The following is a 17,415-nucleotide window of genomic DNA, read 5'->3' on the forward strand; positions in this document are numbered from 1 at the left end:
CCATGCGTCGCGATGGCGTTGCTCTGAAAAAGATGCCAAACGGCCGAGCTTTAGCCCTGCCCGGAGTAACCGAGGCCTCTGGGCTGGACTTGTCCATGCAGGACCTTTCTCTGTATGTGGCCGATGCAGGACAACGATCTGTGGATGTGCTGAAACTGAGCGACTCCAGTTCCAAACAGGGACTGACACCTGCTGGACAGATCCTCCAGCTGAAGGTAAGCATAATCAGCCCTTCAAAGGAAATTAATGCTTCTTAAATCCTGACAAAAAGGTTGTTTAGTCCATAAATGGTTAGTTTTTTTTCCATGGCTTCAGGCTTTTTGTCACACTTATTTGTCAATGGACCCAAGCCATGAAGTGACATTGTAGCATAAACAGTTACTGTAGTGCCTTACATTTTCACTATATGTGTATATATATTAGTATTTCCTGGTTTCTACTAATAATCACCCTCTTAGTTTAGCTTTGATCTGTTCATCAAAAAAAATCTACAGTTAGGCTGATTTTAGGTTTGAATGCTTTATTATTATTTTTTTACAAGATCTTAATAGTTGATAGCAGGTGAGGAAGAAAGGCCGGTCGGCATTTCTAATGGCAAATTTTAATTCTGGAAACTAAAATTCTCCGTCGCACAAGAATGATGAAGTCACAGCTCTGGCAGTTGACTGGGTGACCTCCAACCTGTACTGGAGCAGCACCGCGAGGCCTGATCTCCACGTGACCTCTCGCCAAGAAGGCTACACCACCTTGCTGTTGCTGCAGCGATCGCTGAAGGTGAAGTCGGCTTCACTGCTCACACTTGCTCATCCATCATCTCTCTTTCCTCCCGACATGCGTTTCTCATGGCTACAACTTCTTTTGACTCAGCTGCGGTACTTCCCTTGTTGACCGTCTGATGTTGTCCTGACAAAAGGACTCCTGTATTCAGGACACTAGTTTTGAAGGATTGCTGTGACTTGTTTCTGTAAGTTTTTCAGTACTTACTCGCAATGCTACTTTGTCACTTTTTAACCGAACCAGTGACATTTTCCAGTACGCGCACCCGAACCAGCTCGACCCTCTGGTTGACCCGTTGACTTTCTTTGCTCCAAGACAATTATTTTGCAGTTATATTGCATTTCCTGGTAAACTTATCCCAGGTCTCGTTCATCCTCTCAGTGCACAACATCCATCGCAGTGCACCCCCCCTCGGGACAACTTTGTTACACCGCTATAGTGAACACGACCGAGGTGGGCTGCGCCTGGATGGATGGCCGTAACAAAGCTGTGCTGTGGAGGAAATCGAGCATCCCGACCTCGCTGGTCTTTTCCAATCACGGAACCATGATCTACTGGGCTGACACAGGTGAGGAATCAAATCAATTTCACACACTTGATGACATTTATTTTTATTTTTTTTTTTTTGCTGGCCTGTGTTTACCTGTCTGGTTACTCATTTTCTCCAGGCGAGGATGTAATCAGCTCTATTGGAGTGGATGGAACAGGATACAAACAGTACAAAACAGGATCAGGTCTTCTCGCCACCTTCACACATATTGAGGGCATCCTCCTCTGGGTCACCGTGGACAAAGGTAAGGCTGGAAGAGCAACAGAGCTTTCAATAGTACCCAATACTTTTTGAAGACTCAAACACCCGCAGTGTCTTTGGGAGGAAGTCTCGGTGCTTGGTGTATTCTTTCATTTCCACTCTAATAACCTGTTCAGTTCTGCTGTGGAATTGCATTTCTCATACATCTTGGCTTTCACCTTTGTTTCATCCATCCTTTATCCCCTCCAGGCAGCAGACTAATGTAACAATGAATTATTTAGGCAACCTCTTCTCAGCAATTTATACTGTTGTACATCTTAAAACATCTACTTACCACCAGCACCTTTCCTCCTCCCGGTCAGACCTGACTAATGAACACTCTCACTTTGATTGCAGCACTGTTTTGTGTACGTTTTACAGAATTTCCGCTGCTTCTTTTCTTTTGTTTCCAAACTGTGTAGATTTAACCAAACTGTGGTTCAGCGACGGTCTCCAGCCTAACCAACTGTGGTTTGAGACAAAGACCAGGATGGTGGAAGTCCAAGCCTACAGCAACAACAGTCAGTCTGGTAGGTGTCTATATCACGCTTTCAACACAGCAGGTCCACGAGCTGTTGACTTGGTCTGCAGCAGGGAGGTAAAGGACTGATCGATCTGGTAAACTTGTTGTGAAAGCTGCCATATGTATACTGGGGTTCATTGTTGAGATGAAAGCAGGGGATCTTAACAGAATTGACACCAATGAGAAGGACTCTCCGATGGCCACTAGATGGCAGGTGAGCCATGACAGGACTTTAAAATATCCCAGAGCAGACTGAGAATGCAAAGAGTCTAAAGAGAGATAGAGTATTACTATTATAAAGCAGTGAGACCCACAAGTGCACAATGGTATAACATAAAGCGCATTAAAACACTAAAATGATATTTCGTTGAATACACATGGCTGGCTTTAAAAACAGTGTGCAGTTTCTTACTTGTAGCAAGTGATTGTTTGTGAGCTGCGTTTTCTACACGGGTTAAAAAAGTGTACAAAGTCGGATAGTTTCAGAAGACATCACAGAGCTGGGAACAGTCGGGACAATAGAATTCCTGTCTAGAAAAGGCCGCACATGCTTTTAGTGCATGAGTCTTCCCCACCGTCTAGCTCATTGCCGCCAATCTCCACTTCTCTCATACGGTGGTTACAGCTGGTAATGCCGACCCGACCGACGGCATCGTCACGGAAGTGTAGCACCCCCCTCAGGTAAACGGGTGTCTCTGTTGGCACTGTCGCCGTAGTCGGCACTGTTGGCAGCGTTGGCTGTGAACCGCTGACTCTCCTTCGCCATGTTGAGAGCCGTCCAGAGGCGGTTGAAATGCTGATTTACCAGCAGGTGGTTGGCGCCAATTTCACATGTGTCATGTGGAGACTCTTATGGCTTAAAAACAAACTGAAATCCTCTTTGCATAATGCAATAATTCATAATGCAATAATTCCTCCCCATGTGTGTTGTGCAAAACAAAAGGCTTGCAGCACACTGTCGGCTTAATTTGGAAAACAAAAGCCTCCCAAACTAGTTTCTGAGTCGTACGTCAGGCATCTGCATGCTAATGTTTTCACCTCACCTCTTCTGCTTTCTGGTTCTAAATGCAGGAAGAAGAGTGTTACTGGACACTCGGGGCACAATGAAAAGACTCTCAGGTTCAGGTTGAGTTGAATAGATGGCAGAGCGATGTTTCCCATCTGGCACTGAAGCGTCCTTACAGCGCCAAAGCAGACTGTATAAGGATGACGCCCTGATTTGTGTACAGCGCCAAAACGGACTGACATGCGGATGAGGGCTAATAGTTATTTCCTCATTACTGCATAATACAAACTACTGTATGTAGACACAAGAATGCCTATTAGCACATTTAAGATGAACAGAAATGTGTCTTAACATAGTTTTACACAACAATAAAGTCCAGGAAGACTTGGTGCAAGTTTATGTAAACGATAAATACTGTTGAGACTTTGAGGCCTGTGAGGTACTTAAAGACGGCTCTAAATAAAATCATAACCTCATTGCAGTTTCAGGCTATAAGAGGTGATATCTAAACATGGGATAAATTACTAAGAAGTAGAATTTCTAATTCAGTGGACAGCTGTTCATGATAAGTCTAAGTCTCTTCCCATCCTCTTTCAATCATACCTCAAATGTTTATTTTGTTTATTTGCTCATGCTTTATTTTAAGCGTGAGAAGCTGTCTCTTTGATTTCCTTCCAAAGACGAAGGGTTTTGTGTCTTAATTTGCTAATCCTCTCTTACACATTTCCTCTAGGAACTAATGGCTGCTCCAACAACGGCGGATGTGTCCATCTGTGCCTGCCCTATCCCGGGGGTCACACATGTAAGTGCGGCCAAGGTTTCTACGCCGTCGATGCCGCCGCCTCCTGTGCGCCGCTCCCCAACTGCCCCGCGGGGGAAGAATCTTGCTCCGACGGTACCAAATGTATCGGCAGCAGCAAGTTCTGCGACGGACGGGTGGACTGCGCAGACGGGTCGGATGAACAAGACTGTGAGATATCATCCAAATCTTTAATTGCTTTTATCCACGTGTTTCTCATTGTTTAATTCTAACTACAGCAATTCCAATCCCGTCCCAAAACAGTGCAAGAATTGAGGATGACAATTAATTGTGTTGATACACGTCTTTAAAAAAAAAAAAAAAAAAATTTAGCTTTAGAGATACCTGAAAGTTTCAAGAACGTTGATTACATTTCCCATAATCGCCAACATTGACTTTCTCTTCAGGTCCAAACACAAACTCTGCGTCTTTCTGGACCAAATCCAGTGATGGCCGCCCTCCCCCGTCTAACACCTCTCCTCACCCCAACAACGTCCAAAAGAACTCTGAGCTCCCAGTTAAGAAAGACTCTACATCCTGTGATCTCCAACGCTGCAACGGTCATGGCAATTGCGTCGCAGAGGGCAAAGTCACTCGCTGCCAGTGTGTGGCTGGTTACAAGGGAGAGTCCTGTCAAGAGGCAGAAGCTGGACGGAGCCACGTGCCTCTGATCCTGGGTGTCCTCTGCATCTTTGCTGTGTTGACGGCTGCTGCTTTTATTTTTGTTAAAAGGTACTGACCACAAGGAAGAGTTTTCTTTTGCACCTTGGCCAGAGGGATTCACTTTTATGATGAATGCAGATCATTTCACTGGTACTTTACACACTAGAAATTAAACATTTTTAATAATTTTTAAGAGGCTCTTGGACCTTTTTTAAACCCTTCAGAGATATTGTTTTATGCAACTCGTGACCCATGTAGAAAACAAACACTTTTTAAATCTCATTTCAACAGCAGAGTCTGGCCGTCCATCAGAAGAAGATCCTTGGATAAAGAAACTCTGATGGCACACATGGACCTGGCATGTGAACAATACGATTCAGACTGTGAGGTAAAACCTGAGGCCAACGAGCGTAAATTCATTTGGATGCACGAGCAGAGATGTTTCTTTTTATTGAAGTATATGAAACATTAATGTGGCTCATTTTCATACTCTATTAGCTGGTTCATTTGAGAATTGCCTAATCAGTTTACTCCTGAAAAATCCCCAATACATCCGGTTATAAATATGGTGACAAATCACACATTTACATTTTAATGTTTTTGACGGACATGCACTTAAATTCATGTTCGCCTTCTAATCGGACTAAAGTAACTTCCAGGCCAGTTCAATTTACGGAATACTATTTTGATTTAAAAGTATTACGTCTCTATTTATTTCTTTTTCAATTTTGGCCAAAAGGCAGCTGAATTTGTCAGTTTTGTCTACTCTTTAATATATCAAGTACAATTGCAGACGGGCTTTTGTCTTTTTAATTCTTATAAAAGCATCTCAGTTTATGAAATTAACCCACTATATATAAGTTTATAAACCCGATCTTTTCTTCTCCCCAGGAGCTGGAGTCCCCAGCAGATGTGAAGAACCCCCTGCTAGTGTTGAAGTCACTGCAGCTCCAATAGAAGTTCTGCATTATGCAGTCACAAGTATTGTCTGAGGATGAGTTTCTCTGGTGCTGTCTTTTGGTGCATTAAAAATTGAGAAAAGAAATCCAACTGCTTGTTTTATTCTTTCCAACAAGAGAAACTTCTGAAGGTTCTCTTCTGCAAGTTCAGAGGGTCTTTGTTTGTTTCCCGAATAGTTTGTCCAAATAATAACACATTAATGGAAAGTGCCACTGGTGGGGTAGCTGTTATACATGACCTTAACGGTTTACATTTTGTACTCTAGAAAACTTGTTTTAATAATGCGTCTCTACTGCTCTTGGCAAAAGCACAAACTTTCAGAAAAGTGACAAAGCTTCTGGAAAATTTGAGTTGCAGTTACAATTTTGATTTGGAGCAAGCAGTGGCATGGGGAGAGCAGGAGAGCATAGGAGAGTGTGTTTTAACATGCTGCTTTATTGATTATACACATTTCCACTTACTATATTTCACATCACATCCCTTGAGTCAAAGCCAGACGGATTTGTCACTGTTTAATCTCTTCATGACTTTCTGTCTTTACTTGTTTGTCATTGTTCAGAGCTTCTGGTGTTTCTTCAACACTTATATTTGTGTGTACTATATGGTATATCTTACTAATGCTGCTTAAAACTGTGCTTGTCTAACGCTTATGGGCTCGCTGTCTACTTACTGTCTAGTGTGCGTGTGTGTGCCATCACAGGTCATCCTTTCAGTGAATGTGTGCTGCCAAAATGTTTCTGATTTCCTTGTTAGTCTGTTGCCATTTTGTAATCTGATACCAGTTTCGATCCAATGCATCCTTGTGACATTTTGGTTCCCTTTTCGTCATCCAGTCTTACTTCCACAGAAAAGTATTTGGCAAGAAACGTCCCTTTGTTCGCATACTTCCGCGTGTTTATCAGTCAAACTTGATAGATGGGGCACATGTAGGCATGTGGTTTTTTTTAGTTTTTTTTTTTTTTTTTTTTTACTTTAACTGATCAAAAGTACCAGTACAATTCACGTAGCCTTTACCTTAGTGTTACATAAATATCTTCTTTCCTCTTATACTGTATCAACAATTGTGTTGGTGGCGGGTAGTTTAACAGAAGCCATGAAAGGTCCTCTTGACTCTGCCTCACACCAGAGCATGGGGAAAGTGAAGTCACTCGTCTAGTGTATTGTTGAATACACTATAGATTGTTGTGTAAATATTACACAATCTCCGCCTGGAGTGAACTCCCCTGATGACTCAGATACTCGGGTGAAAGATCTACATTAATGTAATATAAATAGAGGTGTGGGTACGTCCTGCTTGTTGATGCCCAGCAGGGGCGTCGTTAGGCCTATTCTGAAGCCCCCCCAAAAATGTTCTTCAGACCCCCCCAAATAATTTGGCATTATTGGATTTATTTTGTGACATTAAATTAAACTTGTTTCTCAGATGGACAAGTTATTTATAACTAACATGCTACATATGTGCGTGCGTTCTGGTTTGTATGTTTTCTCCCCCTTCAAATTACAATCCAACAGCCCATCATCATACTTAACGATATAAAGTTGACACTGTCGGGTCCATTCTCCATCCATTGTGTGCGGTCCCTTTAAGAATTAGGATTTGGGAGTGACGCGGATATGAAAGCTAGTTTATCTGTCCTTCCTTTACAAGCAGGAAAATTATTTCTCTCTTTATTTGAGAAAAGTTCATATTTGTGTTGTCAAATTTCACTATGACCCTGAAATTCTGTCTCTTGTCTTATCATATACTGAATGCAAGCAAAACTACAGAGCAAAATCACACTTTCTGATTGAACCAATCTATGAACTGTCTGAAACAATGGATATCCACGGCCCCAAATGGGCCCCAAAAAAAATTGCAAACATTACACTCCCCTTGGGGCTAAGCCCACCCCTTCTTTGAATCCTAGAAATGCCCCTGATGCCCAGATAGTCTCACAGTGTCTTGTCTTTGTCAATATCATCTTGTATCAAAACTGCCTGACCGAAAGAAAACATGGAGCAGGCACAGAAGATACTTCCAATTGGGATGCATTGGTATATAGAAAATTCCTGTCCAAGTAAACGAAGCGATATAGATTAAAAGTCTTTCTCGCAAACTGCTGTGAGACAGTGTTGGAATGTCCTACGTTTTGCAGGTATTTGATCTTAAATAAAGTATCGGACAAACCGAAACTTTGACCTGATGATTGCGCTCAAGGCAAAGTCAGAGACACGGAAGTTATTAGGATTCATCATCTGGGAACCATGCACGTCTGTACCAAATGTCATGGCAGTCAACCTACTAGTTAAGAGATTTCAGTAAAAGACACAAAATGAACCTGCTGGTAGCGCAAGAGGGAAAATCGAGGGCATTACCAATATGGTAATTGACATGGACTGTTTGTCCTCTTGGGACCAGGAATGTCCAAAATGTCATGGCACTCCATCCAGTAGTTGTTGGATCAAACAACTGATCAACATTGGCATCGCTTGCATGCCACTAAAAAAATATAACGTTCAAATCTTACTCAAAAACCAATACTTCCCTTGGAGGCCTAAAATAATTCCCCTCAGCAGTTTTATAGTGAAGCGCTGAATGTTACAGGCATGTCAGGTCTTGCCAGCTCGTCTTGTTCTAACTAGCCGCCTCCTCCTTCCATCACGGCTTGTCTGTCAAACACAACCACTGTATCTTGATATAATACTCCTTAGGCTAGGGTGTGTGTAAACGTGCGTGTTTATAATGTTCAGCATCCAATTGTGATTATTTACCCGTTTTTAGTGAAAACCTATGTATCTCTCCGTCAGCTTTTATTTGCCTTTGCTATTTGGTGTCCTGCGCATGTCTGAAAGGTGCCACACAAATAAAGTTGACTTTTCCCAGGGATGCCAGAGCATTGACTGTTGTGAGTCAGCGTGAGTCAGAGATTAACTGAAGCATAAGATTAGTTTGCATTCTCCTTATATGTAAAGTTGCTCCATACATGGTGGGAGCCAGTGCGTGTACATGACTCAACCCATTTAAAGATGAGGAAGGAGGAGGTAATTGTGTGTGTGTGAGTTTAGGGGGGGAAAGAGGCAGGTATTAACAGGTCTCGGCTTTCTTCCTCTTCCCTCCTTCCCTTTGTGGCTGATTCCCCACTGAAAGAGGAACTTGATATTCTTTTCCAAAGACCCAGGACCTTTGGCACAGACACCTGGACATCAAAAAATAAAATTCCCCAGCTTTCATTTAAAGACGCCAGGTCTGCATTCTTTGCTTCTGTGAGTATGTTTTCCATTTAGTCGTATTTTGAAATGTTGCACGAGTGAAAGTCAGCTCCAAAGCTAGTGTTGAATACAATCTTTCTGTGCTGCTGGGAAACCTGAATGACGAGATCCTTGAGAAGTAAAAATATCTTCACAACCACGACTTATCAGATAACCGACACGCTGTATAGCTTTGGATGATTGTCAGTCTTGTCCCTTAAAGTTGACTTTTAACATATTTGAGTATTTGCAAAACTTTGTTTCGCAGGCAACTTGTGTGACTCAGAATGGAACTACATTGTGCTCTTGGTTTATTCTTGTGTTGAGAATCTAAAAAGCCGATGCAGTAACCTACTCTCTTTATGCATTCGGTATGTTAATGGATGTGTATGGCACCGTTCAACAGATGCGTTGTTTGGTTTAGGATTGGCAGAAACAAACAGTGCCCTTTAACATGCATTTATTATATCATTAGGACAAGGTTGATGTTTCTTTAATAGGAGCTATATGAGCTGATAGCAAACAGTCTTCCTTTTGGGTTCAGTCTCTGTACAGTACACCTAATGCTGTTGATGATAAAACAACTTGTTACTCACGTGGAAAGAATAAATGCAACAAAAGAAAATCTAATTTTGTCACATGACAAGATGTACAATCCTTGACGTTCCCTACACCTGCAGTTAGGCTGTTGGGAGAATTTGGTCATTTGAATGTGTTGATTTAAAAGTAAAATTCATCTGAGGGTGAGACGCCACACAACAAGCAGGTTGTCGTGTGTGAACAGTGGACGTTTTTAAGAAGCTGTCCCATTTACAGACTATCTTTAGTAGTCTTTAGTAATACTTTTTGTTATTGTTTTACATACATACAAAGAAAAAAATGTATCAACAAAACTATATTGAATGTGTATATATTTGGGGATTATTAAGATAAAGTCTGGACTTTACTAATAAGAATGAGATCCATTCAAATTAAAAATCACTTGATACCTTCATGCTCACTGATTAGAACATCCTCTCAAAGGGGGATCGCACTCTTTATTGCATACAAAGCGTGCATTTCTGTCTGGGACCTGAAGGAAACGCTGTCTTTAAATGTTAGTTTGAGCACAACATAAACACTGAAGCCAACACTGTATGAAATGTACCAAATTTAAGTTAGCAAGGGGAGAAAGATAGTGCTGAAATGTGATTTCACATGTGAAAAGTCCCACGCAGGACAGATGATTGGTTGGTGGTAAAAGATCTGATCGCCTTTATTTCTATCAAATGTCTTGGCCCAGTTAAACATACTTGCAGACGTGTTTGAGTTAGCCTGATCTCAGGACATCCATTTGAGCTATACAGTCTCTTCTCTTTGTTGTGTGACCCCATTGTGTTTTAGGGTGTGGCTTCCCCCCCATTCATCTCTCTCCTCTCCAATTCTCCTTCCACTTATCCCGCCCTCCCTTAACAGTTCAGTGTTTCCTCCCTTTCCTCCATGATGGCCACCCCTTTCCCGCCTCCCCAACCGGGAGGCATCGACTTCACCCTGCCAACCTGTGGAGAAACTCAGTGCAACGCCCACGGTACCTGCGTGCCTCCTCTGGGTGGCGGCGCCAGTTTGGTGTGCGACTGTGACCTGGGCTACCGGGGGGAATTCTGCGAAGACACGGTCAACGGGTCCTTGAGTCTACCGCTGACCCTGAGTGTGCTAGCCGTCATCTTCGGGGTGCTGATCTTGGCTTTCCTCTTGGCCAAGTTAAGGCAGAGGCAAAAGAAGAGGAACAGGTACTGAAATCTCAGCGGTACTCTGTTGAAAGCTTGTACGTTAAAGGTTTGTGAGGGAATAGTTTTAACATTTTGGGGGAAGTGCTTATTTGCTTTCTTCCCGAGATGAGAAGAATGACATCAATCTTGTCTGTGCTTTAAAAAGGCAGCTGGAGTCAGGGTGTGGTTAGCCTAGCTTAGCATGAAGACTGGAAGCAAAAGGGAAACAGCAAGCCTGGCTTTAAAGTGATAAAAATATGCACATCAACCTCTAAAGCTCTCTAACACGTTGTGTACTGTTTGTTCAAAGTTTTAAAGTTTTTTTCTATATCTATTTTGTCTATAATTACACTTTAAAAGTAGTACTAAAAAGGTGACTTTTGATTTGGGATTTGAGTGTGGATAAATTGTGGATGAGAGGAGTGTGGTATGGAGCAGATCAGAGAGGGAGAAGGGGACCTGGTTATCGAGGGCTTTGTGAGTGAGGGGGAAGGACATTGAATTGGATTTGTTGTTGAGGGAGACGGAGTGGAGTTCTAGATGGTGAGGCAGAAGTTGTGAGTGGCTGAGGGATTTGGGGCTGATGACGATCATCGCTGACATATCACAATACATTTTGAGTAAGTTGGCTTGCATCCATGACCTGCTTTTCAGTGAGATAGTTGCTCAGGGTGGAGTGTGTAGCAGTGGTGATGGATTTAGTGTAAATGTAGAGCTGGACGTCATCGGCGTAGCAGTGAAACATATCCACACAAATCTAGTCTTGGCACTTAAGCCAAGCTAAATCGATCCTGACTCCAACACCATATTTATGAAGTTAATACTGATCCTCTCACTTCACTCTTGAAAAGAAAAAGATGAACAATTCCGAACACTCGGTTTCTCTTTCAAACAGGAACCTGGTTTGTTTGTGATATAGAGAAGAAGAAAGTGATAATAAGCATAAGCACCGATAGTCACTTTGGCTGAATAGATTAAAAGAGCAACCGAAACTTCATCAACATAGAATCCAAATAATCTGGCTTTTTTTATTGAATTGTAAGGGATTAATAATCTTTGGAACGTCTTTTGAAGAGTGTCTCTTTTTTTTATTGCATGCTGGAAGCTGCTATTTGCTGAACATTTGTTCACATGTTGGCACAACACCGAACACATTAACATGAGATGATGAAATGTTCACAAATGAACTAATTGTGTGTTTTTGTCTGTTGTCAAAAGGAAACATCTGGCAGCAAAACAAGACTACAACGTTGTTGTGTAATGTTGATAAATGTCCATCATACCTGAGGTAGACATACGGCTGAAACGCTTTACATGTTGTGTGTTACAGCCTGGGATTTCAATTTGGGTGTCGATATCTGACTGAAGTATAGAATGTAAAGTGTGTAAAAGTATCGTAATTTGATATTAATAATTTTATTATTTAATCATTTGAAGGAAAAATTATTTCACCAAAATCAATTACATGTGAAAACAAACTAACTTTTGGAACTTCCATATTTAAAGGTGCCCCGTAGAGTTCAACAAGACCCCCCCCCCCCCCTCATTGATTGCTGACACCTTAAGTCTGTGTCTAAATGTGGATGTGTGTCATCATCATTGGAAGAGAAAACAATAAAATAATGATCCTCTCGTTCTAATCCAGGTCAACCATGACATAGACACAACTAAACGTCCACCAGCATCCTTCTCCAGCACGCTTACCGCGAAGTTTGTTACATTTTGTAAAAAAAAAACAATAATCATTCTTGCAGCACCAAACTCAAAAACTGAACTGAGCTTTAACGGGGTTAACAGTGACACAACTTAACTGCAATAATTATGTTATTATAAACTTTTATGGGCTAAATGTTCATGTTGTCCCAGTTTCAATGCACAATGAGAAATGTCAGTTTGCTCCTGATCAAAATCTTCTTCCTCAATGTGTGCGGGAAGCTTGTTTACATAGATACGCTGATTGTGTCCTCTAACACTTGCTATACTTTACGTAAACTAATGCAAATGTTCACCTGTCAGTTGCTCTCTTTTATTAAAGGAGTAGTGTCCTTTAAATACAGGGAAAGCACAGGTGGCTGCTATACGGTGATAGTGAGCGGTTCCTATTGCCATGTTGTTGTACTTCATGCGGGTGTTGCAAACCAAAAGTGGAAGAACTTCAGATGTTTCCACAGCAATTTATTTCACAAACCAGATTTGATTTGTCTTAAGTCTTTAATCTCTACTGACTAATCACGATACTCTCAGGAGCACAGCCAGTGTTAAGTGTTTTTTTTTTTTTTTTTTTGCTGTATTATCTGATTTTATTGTACATTTCTGACTGAATTACTATGTTTTGAAACTGCATGTAGATTTAATTTGATCATGTGACAGCATGATGAAAATGATGAGGATGAGTTGGGCATACTGCGCATGTTCATATTTGTATATAAATGGATTCTAAGTGACCGAACAGTTTGTTTGTCATTCTTCTCTGTGGGATGTGATGGGTTAGTTTGACGAAAGAACAAAAAATACACCCTGTTGACGGCTTTGTTTTTTTTTAAATATACGCCTGATTTCATTCGAGAGAATGACAAAAGTAATGCATTTTTGCTCAGGCCCTCGGTAAACTACCACAACTATGACTTTACTGTTGATTTTCAACGCTGCCACACAACATTCCATCTTGAGTCGTATCTGTCACGTGAAAGCTAGAGGTGACCCGGTCCTGACAGAAAAAGTGTAGGTCAACAACTCGAAACTGAAATGTGTGTGCACACCTTCCCAGATGCTGTTATACTTCATTTTACAATTCCTGTCTTGTTATAATAGTTTGGCACAGTATTAAAAGCCAGATTTTATTTCATTGGCTCCTGGCTTGTTTTTTTCAATAGCTTGTAGGTTTTATTTTTAGCAGCTAAACTATAGTACACGACTTTCTGGTGGTCTACTTACTTAGGCCTCTGTATTCCTTGCATAACACATGGGTCATTGATAAAAAGTGTTCACCCATGTCTGTCTTGTGCCATTACGACTGCTGCTGGTAAGTGCTAGCAACTATTGCCTTTTAATTAGTTTAGAAGTTGTCATGTTAGCTCTGTGCACACATAGCCTTGCAAATGTTGAACAAGCTGATGTGTGGATAAAGTGATTGGTGTGTCCATGCCCCTACAATTGTCAAAGGGCGTCTATTCTTATGGACTATTTCATTGGCCTGTATACTTTTAATTATAAAGCCACTCACCATCACAATCAGGCAGTTAGTGCACATGTCTAACACAAGCAACTGTCTGATTAAAATACCATCTCTGCACATACACTTTTCTATTCTGTGTGTATGTCACACCAAAATGATTTATACATAACCACTGTATAAATGCCACTGATGTGTGTAAATAGTATTGTCCTCTTTTGGTCGATATTGATAATATTTTCCGCGTTTTTTTTTAAGCAAAGTAAAGATGCATCCTTTCTTATTAACATGAATTGTTTGCAGATGTGCAGGACTTTACATGAAAGACGACTGTAGCTCTTTATTTCAATACTCTTTTATCAGTTTGTTTCACAGCAGAGTCCGTTAACTTAGTTTTAGCTACAGTTTGCAGCTATGCTAGCCGCTAGCTTAAGTAAAGGCTATTTAATGGTCTGATAATATTATATATTAGTATATAGTATTTTTTTAAATATTATCTAATTTATATAATAATACAAAGATAAGTGTGCGTCACTTTTAAATCATTACTAAGTTGTTCACATCTTCTGCTACAGGTTGTCAATGTGTAATAACCCTGACAACCAACAGATGTCTGTGTGTGTGTTGGGGATGCACCAAAACATGCACCGCTGCCTGTTTAGCATCTTTCTGGGATCCTGTTACACGATAGTATCAGGTTCAGTGTTTACTAAACTCTACCGGAACACAGACTTGGAATGACTGATATGCAAATATGCAGACGGACTGGCTATTAACATGCATCTGTTACAACAAGGAACAGAAAGGATCTGCCCAAAGGGTGATACTAACTGTTAGTACCAACCGGGAAGTGTGCTCATTAGTAACCAACTCCTGCTTTCCTAGTGATGAAAGCAGGCTTTCAGACTGCAGCTTTTTAGCAGAAAATCTGCTTTACAAACCAGAAAACGTGGGTGTTCAAAAAAAACGTGTGTGACATAAAGGTGCTATTGGTTGCATTATGGGAAATGCAGGATCCAGCTTTTTTTTTTTTTTTTTTAGCTTGACCCATGCTAGAAACTTAAATCCGGATCTGATGTATTGTTTTGCGTAATTCTTTAATCCATCTCCTGAGAGTCTCCCAACTTTATGGAAGTGCAATGCAACTTTTTTAAAGAGCACGAGGCTTTAAATAATAACTGACGTCTTTTGTCAACATTCACCCCACTTATCTTGGACCGTAATTTCGTGAGTCACTGCATTCTAGGCGACAATTTAATAGACGGCAGCTTGAAACCCAACCCAAGCCAAACCCAACCCAACCCAATTCTTGAATCCTTTTTCTAGAAATCTGCTCAGATGCAGAAGCATCTTTTTTACCAAGAAAGTTAAGAGTTATTAATCAAGACTAACGTTACTATAGCTGGCTTACTGATATTATTTCTCCTGCATTTATGGGGTTTTCATTCCAACCAACTACTCTGAGTTACCACGATCAGAGTGGTTGTTAAATGTACTATTTGTTAAGTTGTTTCAACACAAATAACCATATTTCTCTTTCTGATTCTTGTGCTTCCATCAGTATGAGCAGATGCACTCATTATGGCCATCAGTGCCAGTTTAAAAACAGGTTTTCTTTACTTTACTCCACGTCTGACTGTGGCATTCAACAGGTCCTGCAGGGAGAACTGCATCATGATTCCTTCGGGGGCCAAATTAACAACAAAAGACTCTCAGGGAGCTATAGAGGGACAATTGTTCACTACAGTGTTGCCTTGTTTGAGATGTTAGGCCAGTTTAAACAGAAGAGGTATAATGTTGTTCGACAAGATGGTGAAAGAAACTAACCTCTCAGACCGGTCGGGCAACATTGTCTGTATGTATGAGGTGACGACTGAGCAGACGGGGAGGCATATGTGTGTTTGAATAGTGTCCCTATGACTTCTGGTCACGGATGATAGAATACAATACTTCTCTAAGATTTTAGATTCTTGCTCTACGGGCACTTTTATAACCTTTCTGCTGACAAAACATTTAACTTTACCCCCATTGTATTCATGACCGCAGCTATTTCCACTCATCAAATATCCTAAAAATCGATTCATGCACCTCTGCAGTACAATCTGTATTATTTATTTACATAAAAATGGATAAAAACATAGCCCAAAAAATGTGCCAATGTACACAGAAAAAAAAAAATGCAAAAGGTTCCTTACAGATGAGAACTATTTACAAATAGAATTCAACATCGTTTGCAGAATGTAAAAGACGATGAAGGTTTTCTCTCCATGTTTCACCCTCACAATACATAATTCTTCACTTCCACTTGTTCCCCCAGTGCAGTAATGGTAAAGATGGGATGAATTACTGTACTGCTTGAATCACACACCTATCCTGTATCATAATAATGTTAGAATGAGGCTACCTTTTAGCCCATAATGAATCTCATCTGTAGCCACATTAAACTGCAGCCCTGGCTCTGCCACTCACATCATTTAACACTTTACCTAACCTTTAAAGTGATTCTGCTTCACTTAATAGTGAGTTTACAGGGATTTCACAATATTTACGGTGTTTGATATCTTACCACTAAAATAGCCTATTCCTAGAATATTTCATATGGTCACAAATGAATTGAACTTTATGTTATGAGCATGTTTTATGTTATTACTATAATACTCCAGAATATTACAGACAGTTTTACTAAAGTGGGTTCGATTTGTAATGTTGTAAATTCATTGAGTGACTACCATTGCTTCTTCCTAGAATATTTCCCACTCTCAGTCCCTTCTGCAAATTGCTGTGTCCGTCTCTAGGTAGTTTTCCTCGTGTATAGGTTTTTTGTGTGGTCTACATGGAGACCCAGATGTGTGACACGTGCTTCTCATAGGTCGGCCTCATAGGGTCTGCCGCTGTAGGAGGTGTTGACTGACGGGGCTGCCGGGCTCTTGGCCCGGGGGAAGGACACATCCTCATCCAGGGAGTCCTTCGAGTAGGGGACGCTGCTGGCGCTGCTCCTGGGCCGGCTCAGGCTTGGCACTTCAATTCGTCTCGCGGGCTGCTTCTGATTTCTGAACCGGGGGCCCGTGACCTCCTCGACGCGTGTCTCCCCTCGGTTCTTTCCTCCACAGCAACGGCAGATCCCGATGAACATGACGGCGCCGCCCAGGATTTCGAATATCCCGCCGATGTAGCCCAGGATGATGCAGTAGCCGACACGCACGTCTATGCGAGGGGTCACCGTTGAGATGTCTTCGAGGATGTGGGTGTACCAGGCGATGGGTATGATGACCATGACTCCTGAGAGGAAGATCAACAGCCCGCCCAGGCCGGCCACGACCCAGTTAGGCTGGTCTCTCCAGCAGCGGACCCCCGGGATGGCCACGGCCAGCCCGATCAGAGTCACGATGAGGGAGGCCACCATCAAACCCTGGGCGACCTCGATGACCTGGTTGTCGAAATACGTGGTGTCCTGCAGGTCACAATTAATCCTCGTGTCTGTCGAGGTGGACCTGCAGATCTCCCAGATGCCTTGCTGGATGAACTCATTTACCGGGGTGTTGGGGAGGTCGTTGAGGGTCCTCCAGTTTGGTGCCACGGTGGCTGTCAGGTTCAGGATCCATCCGCAGGGAGCCAAAACCATCCCGAATATCAGGATGCCCGGGGTGCGCAAAGACAACCGCATCCACTCTTGCGTTGATCGTCTCGGCATGGTTGCTGTTGCTTTTGTTACTGTTGCTGATGTGTGTGTGTGCGCGCCTACACCCAAA

The 17,415-nt window shown here is 41.8% G+C and overlaps 2 protein-coding genes across 2 annotated transcripts; one reads left to right on the forward strand and one right to left on the reverse strand.

The window, feature by feature from the left end:
• Positions 1 to 2: 2 nt before the first annotated feature.
• On the forward strand, positions 3 to 5,581 carry LOC142935558 (low-density lipoprotein receptor-related protein 1B-like). Its single transcript, XM_076079989.1, has 9 exons — positions 3 to 215; positions 637 to 774; positions 1,159 to 1,345; positions 1,446 to 1,571; positions 1,990 to 2,097; positions 3,830 to 4,066; positions 4,303 to 4,627; positions 4,850 to 4,946; positions 5,450 to 5,581. Exons 1-9 carry the CDS (start codon positions 3 to 5, stop codon positions 5,513 to 5,515), a joined length of 1,497 nt encoding a protein of 498 aa, XP_075936104.1. The 3' UTR covers positions 5,516 to 5,581.
• A 10,948-nt stretch (positions 5,582 to 16,529) lies between these two features.
• On the reverse strand, positions 16,530 to 17,415 carry LOC142935445 (claudin-23-like). The gene has a single exon (XM_076079826.1). It carries the CDS (start codon positions 17,355 to 17,357, stop codon positions 16,530 to 16,532), a length of 828 nt encoding a protein of 275 aa, XP_075935941.1. The 5' UTR covers positions 17,358 to 17,415.

Source organism: Anarhichas minor, unplaced genomic scaffold (genome assembly GCF_050575085.1).
Source record: "Anarhichas minor isolate MPS153535 unplaced genomic scaffold, ASM5057508v1 ptg000073l, whole genome shotgun sequence".
Taxonomy (NCBI): domain Eukaryota; kingdom Metazoa; phylum Chordata; class Actinopteri; order Perciformes; family Anarhichadidae; genus Anarhichas; species Anarhichas minor.

Coding starts and splice junctions, on each gene's coding strand:
- LOC142935558 (XM_076079989.1), top strand. CDS start 3: ATGCGTCGCGATGGCGTTGCTCTGAAAAAGATGCCAAACGGCCGAGCT. Junction 4,067..4,302: donor CGGGTCGGATGAACAAGACT/GTGAGATATCAT, acceptor CTTTCTCTTCAG/GTCCAAACACAAACTCTGCG. Junction 4,947..5,449: donor AATACGATTCAGACTGTGAG/GTAAAACCTGAG, acceptor TCTTCTCCCCAG/GAGCTGGAGTCCCCAGCAGA.
- LOC142935445 (XM_076079826.1), bottom strand. CDS start 17,357: ATGCCGAGACGATCAACGCAAGAGTGGATGCGGTTGTCTTTGCGCACC.